The sequence below is a fragment of the Notechis scutatus genome, chromosome 11 (assembly GCF_049901735.1).
Source record: "Notechis scutatus isolate UNSWTSFEM ecotype Mainland chromosome 11, rNotScu1.2, whole genome shotgun sequence".
Taxonomy (NCBI): domain Eukaryota; kingdom Metazoa; phylum Chordata; class Lepidosauria; order Squamata; family Elapidae; genus Notechis; species Notechis scutatus.
The window spans coordinates 6,436,675-6,451,669 of record NC_142019.1 but is presented as its reverse complement, the minus strand read 5'-3'; the positions used below and the strand labels follow the sequence as shown (position 1 = coordinate 6,451,669).

The following is a 14,995-nucleotide window of genomic DNA, read 5'->3' as shown; positions in this document are numbered from 1 at the left end:
GAAGAAGAAGAAGAAGAAGAAGAAGAAGAAGAAGAAGAAGAAGAAGAAGAAGAAGAAGAAGAAGAAGAAGAAGAAGAAGAAGAAGAAGAAGAAGAAGAAGAAGAAGAAGAGGAGGAGGAGGAGGAGGAGGAGGAGGAGGAGGAGGAGGAGGAGGAGGAGGAGGAGGAGGAGGAGGAGGAGGAGGAGGAGGAGGAGGAGGAGGAGGAGATCTTTGATCATTTTTGTTTTCTTTTCTTTTTAAGAAATGATCACAGGTAGTCCTTGACTTATAGCAGTTTGTTTAGTGACTGAAGTTACAACAGCACGGAAAAAGCGACATGGCTGTTTTTCACACTTACAACCATTGCAGCATTCCTATGGTCAACTGACTCATAGTTATGACATCACTCTTGTGATCACTTCTCGTGACCTTCTGACAAAAAAAAATCGAGGAAGCCAGATTCACTTAACAATGTCGTTACTAACTTAACAACTGCAGTGATTCACTTAACAATGGTGGCAAGAAAGGTTGTAAAATGGAGCAAAACAAACTTAACCAATGTCTCGCTTAGCGGCAGAAGTTTTGGGCTCACTTGTGGTCGTAATTCGAGGGCTGCCTGGATCCTTTCGTGACCAAAGTTAAATCAGGTTAATTTTATTCCTACTTGGCTTTGAAATGATACACAAACAAAATACAAAATGTAATGCAATCCATCACATCACCTCTCCCTTCGTAGACACAATCCATCATCCAAATATTTTGTCATTGTTTTGTTTTATAGCCAAGCTGAATACCATTGCTCCTATCATCTCCAACTTCTTCCTGGCTTCCTATGCGCTCATCAATTTCTCTTGTTTCCATGCGTCGTATGCAAAATCTCCAGGTTAGTTTCTCGTTGCAGATTTTCGTTTGCATCTACAGGGTATTTGGTAACTCACCTTTTTTTTAGACCTTTGCCAACAGCAAATAATTCCAAGAGGCCTAAAGAGGAATAGGGACTTTAGCATTAAGGGGACTGCAAATTTTGCATAAGAAGCTGAAGAACAACTGTGTTTTACTCCTTGGTGGTTTGCCTGCGATATTGTGGCATATGTTTTATTGGGCAACAATTGTGTTTTATTAGATGCAGGGAAATGATTGAGGGCAGTAAATATATATTGGAATAGGGCAAGCTGGATCCTATCAAGTGAAATAAATCCAGCTGTCAGCTGCCAGGCGCTTGAACAATCCTCTCCTTGTTATTATTTTGTGACTTTAGCAAATCCATAGAGGCTCGAAACAAAAATCAGGTAAACAAAAACAAAAATAAAAGTCACAGTTAGAATCTGCCTGGCAACGCCAATTTCCCACACTGGCAATAATGTTTACTCAACAGAGGAAGACAGAGTAAGGAATAGCAACAGCACTTAAGACTTATATACCACTTCACAGGGCTTTTACAACCCTCTCTGAGCAGTTTACAAAGTCAGCCTGTTGCCCCCAACAATCTGGGTCCTAATTTTACCGACCTTGGAAGGACGGAAGGCTGGGTCAACCTTGAGTCAGGAATCAAACTCTTGGCAATGTGAGCAGAGTTAGCCTGTAATATTGCATTGTAACCACTGGAAAGGAAGGAAGGAAGGAGGAAGGAAGGAAGGAAGGAAGGAAGGAAGGAAGGAAGGAAGGAAGGAAGGAAGGAAGGAAGGAAGGAAGGAAGGAAGGAAGGAAGGAAGGAAGGAAGGAAGGAAGGAAGGAAGAGCACTTAGACATATACCACTTCACAGTGCTTTTACAGCCGGCTCTAAGCAGTTTACAGAGTCAGCCTGATGCCCCCAACAATCTGGGTCCTCATTTTACCAACCTCGGAAGGATGGAAGGCTGAGTCCACCTTGAGCCGGTTAGGATCGAACTGCTGGCAGTCGGCAGAGATAGCCTGCAATCCTGCATTGCATCCACTGTGCCGCCACGGCTCTTGCAATAACAAGAGTTGGAAGGGACCTTGGGGGAGTTCTATAGGATAGGAGACCCTATACCACCCAAGGCAAACGGTTGTCCAGTCTATTCTTGAGCGATGGAGCACCCATAGCTCCATTCTGATCACCACCGTTGCTAGATCATAGCGGGGCAATGCTATACGTTTACTCAATCCGTCGATCGATCCATCCATGAATTCTCTCTATCTCTATCTGGAATTGACCCATTTTTTTTTCCGACTCCCACAGGCTGGAGACCTGCCTTTAGGTATTACAACATGTGGGTGTCCCTTTTTGGAGCCGTGCTGTGCTGTGGCGTCATGTTTGTCATTAACTGGTGTGCAGCTGTCATCACATATGCAATTGAGTTCTTTCTTTATATTTATGTGACCTACAAGAAGCCAGGTAAGGCAATGAATGAATGAATGAATGAATGAATGAATGAATGAATGAATGAATGAATGAACAGCTCAGGGTGGGGTGAGAAAACTTCAGAAGAGGCTATAGGACATAAAACATAGACTCATGGGGCTAGAAGGGCATGAGAACCTATACTATTTCAGGCAGGTGGCTGTCCAGTCTCTTCAGATAGATAGATAGATAGATAGATAGATAGATAGATAGATAGATAGATAGATAGATAGATATAGATATAGATATAGATATAGATATAGATATAGATATAGATATAGATATAGATATAGATATAGATATAGATATAGATATAGATATAGATATAGATATAGATATAGATATAGTAGATATAGATATAGATAGATGTGAAATACCACTCATGCATCATCACAAAATCTCTGGAACCGTAAAGCCTACAAACTTGAAATTTGGTATGTATGTTCCTCTTGGCTCCAAGGTGCTCATTAAGACAGGATTTTTTGAAATGACCATCGGAGCATTAGTATTTCAAATATTATTATTAACATGCTCCGGTGCTAAGGAGTTCTACTCCCCCTCCCCACCTGAAAAGAAATCTATTCCAAATGGAGAGGAGTTTCAGTGTCACAGCACCAAGCAGCTTTAGTACAGAACAGCTGAGCTAAGCCACGCCCGGGCTCCTTGCTGTCTCCTTCTTGCTCCACACAGCAAATACTGTTTCAGTTTCCAAACAGCCCTCAACTCTCTCACACACTGACAGGACACTAGCCAGATGAATACCAATGGATGCTGGTAGGCAGAGGCAATGTCCTCCCCACCCCGTCCCCCACATAGTGAAGCATGAGTAGAGAGCTAGTAAAATAATAATAAAAATAAAAATATGCTTGCTGGAACTACACCCTAACCCATCTGGCAGTTGAAAAAGTTGGACACATACCAAAACAAAACAAAAACCCAGACAAAAGCCATAGGGTAATTTACAGTTGGTTTTCTTTTTGTTTTTCTTCCTTAAGGCATGTGTCAGTTGGACAGGTCCATATCAAAATTCATCCACCTTTCACTGTCACATCTAATTTAGTTACCAGGGGGGTGTTCCAAGAGGAATAATTTTTAAAAGAACGTTCCGATTTCCATTTTTCCTTTCTTCGTTCTTCTGCTTGTCTCTGGGGTGCTTTTTTAATGCAGCTTGGTGGAAAAGATTTCAAAGAGCCATACATTTCCCACCCCCTTAAGAATGCCGTGCATTTCACCTCTCTGATAACTAATCCTATCTATCAGATGACTGCTGCCATTTTAATCTGGCTTGCTCTCAACTGTTAGGGAAAACACATTCCCTGGAGGGGTCTCCAAGGCTTTTGAAAAATGGTTTCTTTGTAGACTACCAACATCTCTGCTAGTAATGAGGTTTTTATGAGTTCTGTAGAGCAGAATATTGTAGCTTTTCTACACAGAGCACGGGAATTAATTGGAAACCTTATCTTGCTTGCTTGCTTGCTTGTTTTTATTCTTATTTAGAAGTCTAATAGCTACACTGCTACATTCCCTTTCTGTAGATCCCCCTTGCCCAAAATAAACAATATTTCTTTAGCTTGTAGGAACGTTGTGTAAGCTTAAAACATGTGTTGGCTTTCTCTGCGTTTTCTTTAATGAGCCTCTTTTCTATAAAATACTGTATTATAAGCTACGTGATTCTCAAAAGGAGCGGAAAAACATTATTGCCGAGTTGTGGTTCACATAAATAAAACATCACGGTTTGCTTTTGAAATGTTGCTTTTTTTTTTTTAACTTAATAGTGAAATTTGGCATCCAGTTGTTCAGAAGCCAAGCAAGGCTTTTTAAAAGTAAGACAGCAGTATCTTCAATTCTAGAAAAATCTCTAAATTGCACAGAGACAAATAAGCTTGAAAGTGATGTAAGTAAATAACCAACACCACTGCAAATGATCATGATAAAACCTCCAGGATGTTGAAGACACTGTGATAACCAAATGTTTAGAAATTCACTTGAATATCTGTTTTCACTATGTTGCATAGAGCCAAGAGAGAATAGATTATTTCAACCAACACGAATCTTTATCTGGTAAGACTGGTTAGAAAAGAGTCAAGCAGGAGAGATAGAATAGATAGTCTTTATTGGCCAAGTGTAATTGGACACACAAGGAATTTGTCTTGGTGCAAATGCTCTCAGTGTACATTAAAAAAAAGATACATTCATCAAGAATCATAAGGTACAACACTTAATAACAGTCATAGGGTACAATAAGCAATCAAATCATACCAGGAAACAATAAAAATTGTAAGGATACAAGCAACAAGGTTACAGTCATACAGTCACAAGTGGGAGGGGATAGGCGATAAGGAGTGATGAGAAGATTAATAGTAATAGTAATGCAGACTTTGTAAATAGTTGAACAGTGTTGAAAGAATTATTTGTTTAGCAGAGTGATGGCGTTCAGGAAAAAACTGTCCTTGTGTCTAGTTGTTCTGGTGTGCAGTGCTCTATAGCATCGTTTTGAGGGAAAGAGTTGAAACAGTTTATGTCCAGGATGTGAGGGGTCTGTAAGTATTTTCACAGCCCTCTTTTTGACTCGTGCAGTATACAGGTCCTTGATGGAAGGCAGGTTGGTAGCCACTGTTTTTTCTCCAGTCCTAATTACTCTTGAAAGTCTGTCTCTGTCTTGTTGGGTTGCAGAACCAAACCAGACAGTTAGAGAGGTGCAGATGACATACTCAACAATTCCTCTGTAGAACTATATCAGATATAAAAGAAAGATAGAGAGATGACTTTGAGAAAGGAGTGAGAGAATTGTTAAAGAAGGAGAAATACCAACTCCATCCTGAGAAAGTAGAAAGCACAAGAAAGAAACTCAATATAATGATCAAATAACCCATAATCAATGTCTTGTTTATGTTGCTTTGATGGGCTTACAAATAGGGGTGGGCAATTAATTTTCCCAAAGGGCCACATGAAAAACTGGGACTGTGTGAAGGGCCAAATTGATAGAGCTGTGAAGGTGTGTAGCATGCATTCACGCACATACATAAATTGGGGGGGGATAGCAGTTGCCTTCAAAATGGGAGCAATCTATATGGACCAGATAGGGACAGCCAAAGAGCCAGATGTGGCCCTGGGTACCATAAAATCTCCAGGTCTGGCTTACAAGATTCAGTTATTAAATGACCTCTGTGATCATATTAAGAGCAACTGCGTTCTTTTCACTGATGATGTAAAGCTGTTCAATACCACAGACAATACTGCTACCCTACAAAAAGATCTTGACTATGTATCAGAATGGTCAAACAAATGGCAACTTCAAATCTCAACAAATAAATGCTCTGTCTTACATATTGGCAAAAAAAAATCAGAAAATAAAATACAAGCTGAATAGTCAAGATCTTGTTGATGATCCAAGCTCTGTAAAGGACCTTGGAATACTCACCTCTAATGATCTAAGTGCTAGAGCCCATTGTAACTACATAGCCAAAAAGGCATTAAGAGTTGTTAACCTAATCCTACGTAGCTTTTTCTCTGGTAATATCACACTACTAACCAGAGCATACAAAACATTTGCTAGACCAATACTCGAATACAGCTCATCAGTCTGGAACCCAAATTACATATCTGATATTAACACAGTTGAGAAAGTCCAGAAATATTTCACAAGAAGAGTTCTCCACTCCTCTACTCCTTGCAGAATACCTTATGCCACCAGACTTGAAATTCTAGACCTAGAAAACCTTGAATTACACCGTCTTCGGTCTGATCTAAGTACGGTATATAAAATCATACATTGCAATGACTTACCTGTCAATGAATATTTCAGCTTCAGCCATAACAACACAAGAGGACACAATAGATACAAACTCAAGGTAAACCACACCAAACTTGATTGCAGGAAATACGACTTCAGCAACAGAGTGGTCAATGTCTGGAATACTCTACCCGACTCTGTAGTTTCTTCCCCAAACCCCAAAAACTTTAACCTTAGACTGTCTACTATTGACCTCACCCCTTTCCTAAGAGGTCTGTAGGGGGCGTGCATAAGCGCACCAAAGTGCCTACCGTCCCTGTCCTATTGTTTCTTTTATTTTTCTTATATGTACCCATTTCATGTATTCATAACTATGTATATACTTATACCTATTATCTTGTAAGCGATTGACAAATCAAATAAATCAAATCAAATCAAATACAACAAAAAAAGTAATTTTCCTGGAATCTCAGCAATGTCTGTTTCTTGATCCAGCCTACCCTGAAGGGTTGAAAAGAAGGCAAGAATGCTCAGCAGGGAAAATTTGGCAACCCAGTTGAAGGAAGCTGCATATATACTGTCAGAGTAGATTAAAAATCCATTGAGTAAGGTTTACTTCCACTAGCTGCGTGTAAGATGATAGTTTGCATTTGGCATTCCACGTATAAGAACCAAATACTACCAGTGTTTCCCCAAAAATAAGACCAGGTCATATATTAATTTTTGCTTCAAAAGTCGTATTAGGGCTTATTTTTTAGTTTGCTCTTATTTTCAGGGAAATACGGTACTTAACTGGGGCTTATTTTTGGGGTAGGGCTTATATTATGAGCATCCTGAAAAATCATGCTAGGGCTTATTTTCCAGTGGGGTCTTACTTTTGTGTAAACATGGTGTTTCTTGTTACAAGGGATCAAAAATATGGTATCTGTAAAATGACTGGTTACATGTAGAAGCTAAAATTGATGCGGGTTTCTTTTGCTTGTACCACAGAAGTAAACTGGGGGTCATCTGCCCAGGCAGTCTACTATATTAATGCTGTTGAGAGCGCCCTGGAACTAACAACAGTGGATGACCACGTGAAAAACTTCCGGTAGGTTGTGGAAGGAACTGCTGCCATGATTATGAGATGTAAATGCATCATCCGACGTAATGCATCTCCTCCCGTCTTTTGCATGCAGGCCTCAGTGCATTGTTTTAACAGGAGGACCTATGACAAGACCAGCATTGTTAGACATTGCTCATTCATTCACGAAGAACAATGGTCTTTGCCTCTGCTGTGAAGTGTACGTGGTAAGTTTGGACCATACACACCTGTACGTGATTCACAAAAATGGCTATCTTGTCAGAGCAACTGGAAACTGCAGGTTATAGGATAGGATAGGATAGGATAGGATAGGATAGGATGAGGAATGAGGAATGTGGAATGAGGAATGAGGAATGAGGATAGTATAGTATAGTATAGTATAGTATAGTATAGTATAGTATAGTATAGTATAGTATAGTATAGTATAGTATAGTATAGTATAAAAGAGAGAATAAGAATAGAAAAGAATAAGGAATAAGAATAGAATAAGGAATAAGAATAGAATAAGGAATAAGAATAGAGTAGAGTAGAGTAGAGTAGAGTAGAGTAGAGTAGAGTAGAATAGAATAGAATAGAATAGAATAGAATAGAATAGAATAGAATAGAATAGAATAGAATAGAATAGAATAGAATAAGGAATACAAATAGAATAAGGAATAAGAGTAGAGTAGAGTAGAGTAGAGTAGAGTAGAGTAGAGAAGAATAGAATAAGGAATAAGGAATAAGGAATAAGGAATAAGGAATAAGAATAGAATAAGGAATTAAAGTAGAGTAGAGTAGAATAGAACAGAGCAGAACAGAACAGAACAACTTTATTGTGACTTTGAATGTATAATAATGGGCATACATTAAAAATGAAATTTTGTTGCATACAACTCTTAGACTTAAAGGGTCACCATCTCCAACAACTTACTTAGTCTTGCTTAGCAACAGAAATTTGGGAATTGGGGTGGTAGGCTGAGGACTACTTGTATAAAATAAAATTATTTTTACAAGTGACTCTTCCAAATAATAAAAACAGCACAATAATAAAGCCCCCCCCCCCTTAATTTATAAAGCTAAGTTTTATTTGTTATTCCAGTGGGTATTTTATTCCAGTCTATAAAAGCTTTGGACAGAAAGGTTTCCAATTTTTTTAACTGATTGGTTTCTATTTTTTATACGTCTGCAAATATTTTATATAACATGCTGTTATATATGGTTTAATTTTAATTTCCTTCTCTAAAAAGAGTAACATTTAGTTTTATTGACTAATAAAAATTGGCATAATGAACTATTGTAAGCTATTTAACTGGGAAAATAAGAGAATGATAAAATAGGAGTCGGCTATCAATACAACGCCCATTAAGATTCTAAACGATTCTAAATGGTCTAAATGATTCTAAAAGATTCTAAATGATCTGTTAATGCTTTGCTTAGTTTATATTCATCTGATGCATGCATCTCAAGTTTGGTAGCCATTGGGAAAAACGATGGTTAAGTATCTGTTTTTATTTATTTTTTAATTGCTGTAGAGAGTGCTGTTTATACAAATAAAGGAGAATATTTGTAGCTCAGGGTTGATGTGAGGTTGGTGCCTTCTGAGCTTGGTGCTTTTCTTGCAGACATTTCATTAACCAAACTAGGTAACATCATCAGTGCTAGTAAGGAGTGAGATTTGCAGGGAGGAGGAGGAGGAGGAGGAGGAGGAGGAGATCTTGGTGCTCAATGAGCTTGGTGCTTTTCTTGCAGACATTTCATTAGCCAAACTAGGTAACATCATCAGTGCTAGTAAGGAGTGGGGTTTTCTAGTGGCTTGCCTGTCATTGTTGGCAGACCATTCCCCACCAAAACTAACATAGCAAGCCACTAGAATATAAACTGAGAGCAACCCACAATCCTTGGGATAAATCCCAAGCCTTGGAAAAAATTGCAACCAAACTACATGAGGCGCTCAATATATAACATTCAAAACTACACTTTTTCAGCTAGGGTGCCTTATTCCGTATCCCAAATTTAAGGCCAGTACTAGCAATCTTAACTTGGTACTAGCGGTCAAAAACTTAGCATTAGAATCCTCTGCAGAAGGGTACAGCCATTCACCTGATGCTCACACAGGTAGTCCTGGACTTATAACGGTTCATTTAGTGACCATTCAAAGTTACAACGGCACTGAAAAAAGTGACTTATGACCTTTTTTCACACTTACGACCGTTGCAGCATCTCTGTGGCCACGCGATCAAAATTCAGATGCTCGGCAACTATTTACGACAGTTGCAGCATCCCGGGGGGGTTACGTGATCCGCTTTTGCGACCTTCTGACAAGCAAAGCCAGATTCACTTAACAACCATGTTGCTAATTTAACCACTGCAGTGATTCAACTTAACAACTCTGGCAAGAAAGGTTGTTAAAAAGGGGCAAAACTCACTTAACCAAGGCCTCGCTTAGCAACAGAAATTGTGGTCATAGGTCATACCTGTAGGAAGCTATTAGCAATCCAATCCCGAATAAACCTGAATAAGATTTTCACAGCAAACCTTAGCCCTTTCGAGACAGGCATGCAAGCTTAATCCAAAACGACAAAAGAAATCTTTTCACGATTGCTTCAACTTCGTATTTTACATAGCCAGGCTGGCATTACACGGTCAACAGACATGACAAACCGCCATGTGTCAAAACTGGGATTCGTCGGCATATGTTTGTTTACATAAAACATATCCTCTCCGCTTCTGAATGTTGACAAAACATTTTAGGGCAGCCAACGGTAATAAAACTCTCCAAGAAGTTCCAAAGCTAATCTAATTTGAAACAAAACAATTGCAAAGCAAAATGCAGCGGTGGGGGGATTAGATTGTCGGTGTGACAGCAGGTGGAGTCGGTAGCCAGTTATCCCCAAAGAGAATTGCAAATTGTCTTCTCCAAGAAGGAAAAAAAAAATACCCCCCACAATTTAGAACAGCATTTCTTTGATCTCCATCTGCTGCTATTGTCCTGACCAAGGCTTCCGAGACCGTAATTACCCACACGCTTATTTTAAGCACAAGTCTTGTTTTATTGCAACGCTGGGAATTATTTTTATTCTCAGCCGGTAATGAATCTCAAACAGTCCCTCAAGATAAGCACCCACCTTTCTTTCCTGTGAAGTGCTGCCAATAACAGAAGTGTCAACTGAACTAGGAAAAAAACCAACCAAAGTACAAAGAGCTTCAAGAATGAATCTGAACCGAACGAACGACTTTGCTTCCTGCAAAGGTTTCTCTACCTTTGCCTGTCCTTTATCCCTTATGGGAGGGGCAATCACCTCGCAGCCTTACTCACGAGTTGCCCCTTTTGTCTCAGCTGCTCTTGCCTTCTAGCAGCTATGCGCATATGCGCACTGGGAACAGGCTCCCCTGGGTCCTCTGCCTCGCTGCTGCCAGGCTCCGAAGGCTCCAAAGGCAGCACCCCACTCCCAGACGGTCCTGGCCCCATCTCTGCATCAGATGCAGGGCCCTCATCCGAGTCCCTTCCAGACTCCCTGACTGGTCCCCTTTCTTCCCCACTGTCCGATTCTGCTGCCGTCTGCACAGGCTGCCAGCAAACCACAAAAGCTATATTCTTTTATGCAAAAACGCCATGCCTTAAATCCCCCAGCTTAGGGAGGCTTTCACACAGAAACTATGAACTGCGTACATTGTTTTTAAAATAATGTTCCTAGTATAGTTCATAGTTGTTTTTTAAAAAAAATAACGGTGAATGCAGTATACTTGGAGTCCAATTACCATCGAGCTTCTCCGCTAATCCTTCACAATTTCACTGTTAATTAAAACTCTCCCAGAGCTGAATTTTCAAAAAATGGGTCCTTTTCTAGCTTATCTCGAAATTTAAGTGGCTCACACAGAACTGAATGGAAAATGAACGATTTGGACCAGAGCAAGGTTCTTTTCAAAAGATGAAATCTCTGCACACACACACACACACACACACACAATCTTTTGTTGGGGGTCTATTTTTTTCCCCCCTTGACGCACGTCGCAGCCCCTCAACCGAGTCGATTCGGTCCCTCCCTCAAAATCACGCTATTGTGCTGGGCATAATGCGGAGCTGCTCTCTAATGTATGATCGTGTCACACAGGGCCCACGCAAGCTGTGCGTTACAGAGATGAACAGTGGCATGACAACGAAGCAGGCCTGGCTGGCGAAGAATCAAAGGAAAGCTTTTTATGCTGCGGTGGCAGCCGACAGCTTTAGAGACGGAGTCAGGAGCCTTCTGCAGGTGAGCTGCTTGAAGTGTGGCTTCCCAAGAATGTTGGTTTACTCATTAAGGTTTGACGTTTGGAAAGCATCGTGGAAATGCAGAAGGTATCCCTGGGGGCGCTGCTCCTTGTAGTTTAGCTTACTTTGGGAAGAATTCTGCTTTGAGGCAACAGATCTATGGGGTGGGGAAATGAACCCACTCCGTATTCTAGTCCCAAAGGTGCTTTTTTCAGGAGGCAACTGGACTTTCTTGGGGGTTTTTTGTTTTTTTCTTTGAAGACATTTCGCTTCTCATCCGAAGTGGGAAGAAGCTTCTTGGACGAGAAGCGAAACATATTCAAAGAAAAGAAAAACAAGGAAGTCCATTTGCCTCCTGAAAAAAGCACCTTTGCAACAAACATGACCTGGATGGCTGAGAATCTCTAAAGGTTTCCATATTCTACTGTTTCTCACCTTGGTAGCTTGAAGATGAATGGGCTTCAACTCCCAGAATTCCCCAGCGATTATGATTTGAAGGTGTATAGATTTCAACTTCTGGAATTCCCCCAGTCAGCATGGGACTTGAAGTCCACCCATCTTCAAATTTCCAAGGTTGAGAACCATTGCCATATTCAATGAACAAGATCCTCTGTTAAACAGAGATGCTTTCGACAGGGGTTTGTATTCAGCAGGTTCTGACCAGTTCTGGAGAACCGGTAGCAGAAATTTTGAGTAGTTCGGAGAACAGGCAAATACAGCCTCTGACTGGCCCCACCAACCCCATCTATTCTCTGCTTCCCATTGAGTCCCAGCTGATTGGCTAGGTCTTCTTTGGTTGCCCTGCACAGGAGAACAGAGCTGGAAAGCAGGTTCTTTTGTTGCCCTGCACAGGAGAAAGGAGCTGGAAAGCAGGTTAGTGGGGTGGTGAGGGAATGGGGCAGAGGTGGTATTCAGCAGGTTCTGACCACTTCTGGAGAACCAGTAGCAGAAATTTTGAGTAGTTCGGAGAACTGGCAAATACAGCCTCTGACTGGCCCCGCCCCCATCTATTCTCCGCCCCCTGAGTCCCAGCTGATTGGCTGGGTTTTCTTTTGTTGCCCTGCACAGGAGAACAGAGCTGGAAAGCAGGTTAGTAGAATGTGGAGGGAATGGGATTTTGCAGTATCCTTCCCCTGCCATGCCCACCAAGCCATGCCCACCAAGCCACACCCAGAATCGGTCATAAAAAAAATTGAATCCCACCACTGGCTTCAGAGGAACTTAAATTTTAAACTACTCAGCCTATTGCCTCTACTTATGTAATAGTACCAGCATTTCATATTGGATCACAAAAGGTAATTTTTATACAGTGAAATTAACACTTCATCTTCTAACATTTCAACATGGATTTCACAGGGGAAAAGAAGCTCGTTATCATACAAGCAACCAGATGTTCTAATTGCTGTGAAATTAAACAATGAGTTTATGATCAGAGTATTAATTTGATTGCTACACCATCAGATATAATGAGCGCACTAATGCTTCTGAAACAAGAGGCCTCTGTATTTTCATTTTTTTAAAAAAAAATGTCTAGGCTGCCTTTTCAATCAGAAAGCACTCACGATTTTCAGGGGGGCGGAAATCTAAAGTAGTGATGTGGAAGATGTGCTTGTTCTAAAAAAAAAATCCAACTGTATTCAAATAAGGTTTACTCTCAGATAAGACTGAGGGTATCTTGAATGTAGTAGCTGTCCTATAAAAGGCATTTTGCAGCTCTTGCCCAACGTGATGGTTCTTAAAACAATATAACCACCGTGCTTTATATAAAGGGCATTGCAAATCCTGGCACGGATTGTATTAAAAACAATCACACACCCAGTAGCCTGAAAATTCTGTTGATCTTCAGTTTTCAAAGTTTGATTTTTGAATCCAGAGGAATGCAAATGGATGCTACTATAGTCAATTACATTTCTTGCCATTTAAAAATCATTTTATAGCTGAGATGATTTAGAACTAATCTTTATATGTGCTGCTTGGGTACAAGCATGAAGGACACTTGCCAGATAGATTTTAATCTTAAATCCTTCCAGAACATCACTGCACTCCCATTATATTTCTGCATTAGTTCTAATTTTAGATAAACCTTGCACATGCCTTGCTTTTAAACACTGTATTTTATAATGGTAGGCCTCTGGTTTGGGAAGAATGAAACCTAACACTTTGGTGCTTGGATTTAAAAAAGATTGGAGACATGCCACTGCAATGCAAGTTGAAAATTACACAGGTGCCATACAGTAAGTATGAATTTGGAAGTATATTATGCTGCTAGGAATTAGAAGCATCTTTAAACAGTTTGGTTCTTTTTTTTTTTTTAAAGTGCTGATTTATAAAATTATTTTTGAACTTGCAATTCAAGATTCCAAACAACTTGAAGACAAAAATGGTTATTGCTTTCTATGCCCCTGAATCAAAATAATGCTTGTATGTGAGAAAAGCCTACAGTATGTTCTAGAGGCTTGCGCAGTTTGAAAATGATTTAGAAATAATTCAGATTTCTTGAAAACACAGTACCTTGCTGCTAGTCATTAATGCAACCTGGTGCGTTGTTTTTCAGACTTCCTTCCAGGTTCAAAGTATGTCCTGGCAAACATTTTTTGAAGCAGACACTGATGCCTACTTTATTTTTATTGTCATGTTATAAATTTGATTCAAGCTAAAATTTACTCCACAGTCACGGCTTTACAGTAACTGTTACTATTGCAATATGGGTAACTCAATACTTTTTAAAATAATTTCTTAATGTAAATTTTGTTCCAGTGATGCGTTCGACTTTGAATTTGGTGTGATAATTGTTCGAACAAGTCAAGGGTTCGATATATCGCAAGTCCTCCAGGTTCAAGGTATGTCAAGGCTTAGGAAAATTTCAGACCATTCCTTGCAGTACACATTGATTGAAGAACGGTTGCAGGAAATGGGTATGTCTAATTTAATGGAAGGAAGGACTAGAGGAGACATGTAGCAGTCTACCAATATCTCAAGGTATTGCCACAAAGAAGAGGGAGTCAAGCTATTCTCCAAAGCACCTTAAAGGCAGGACAAGAAGCAATGGGTGGAAACTAATCAAGGAGAGAAGCAACTTAGAGCTTAGGAGAAATTTCTTGACAATGAGAACAATTAACCAGTGGAACAACTTGCCTCCAGAAGTTGGGAATGCTCCAACACTGGGAGTTTTTTAAAAAGATGTTGGAAAACCATTTGTCTGAAGTGGTGTAGGGTTTCCTGCCTAAGCAGGGGGTTGGACTAGAAGACCTCCAAGGTCCCTTCCAACTCTGTTATTCTATTCTATTCTAATTCTATTCTATATGAAAGTTATGCTTTCCGAGAACAAAAACAATCCCCTAACAACTGTACTAATTTCTAATGGAAGTACAGACATCTTAACATTGCCAAGTTTGAAAAATAGTGCTATACAATGCAATTCTGCTAATACCAGTAGGTGAAAGTTTTTACAGCAGAATGCAACCTGTAGTATGTGAGTTGCTGTAGTTGCCAGTTGGCTTTCTGGCTGCATCCCAAGTGCTGGTTGTAACCTTACAAAGCCCTTTATGTCTTGAGTCCCTCTAGCATTGGACATGCTAGCTGAGGAATTCTGGGAGTTGAA

At 40.0% G+C, this 14,995-nt stretch overlaps 1 protein-coding gene across 1 annotated transcript in view; it reads left to right on the top strand.

Moving 5' to 3' along the window:
• The window catches only part of SLC12A1 (solute carrier family 12 member 1), a 47,925-nt gene that overhangs the window by 25,708 nt on the left and 7,222 nt on the right, over positions 1 to 14,995 (top strand). Inside the window, exons 13-19 of the mRNA XM_026677104.2 lie at positions 762 to 863; positions 2,182 to 2,337; positions 7,067 to 7,166; positions 7,255 to 7,366; positions 11,255 to 11,395; positions 13,522 to 13,628; positions 14,152 to 14,234. Of these exons, the coding sequence (XP_026532889.1) occupies positions 762 to 863; positions 2,182 to 2,337; positions 7,067 to 7,166; positions 7,255 to 7,366; positions 11,255 to 11,395; positions 13,522 to 13,628; positions 14,152 to 14,234 (801 nt within the window). The remainder of the gene's footprint in view (positions 1 to 761; positions 864 to 2,181; positions 2,338 to 7,066; positions 7,167 to 7,254; positions 7,367 to 11,254; positions 11,396 to 13,521; positions 13,629 to 14,151; positions 14,235 to 14,995) is intronic.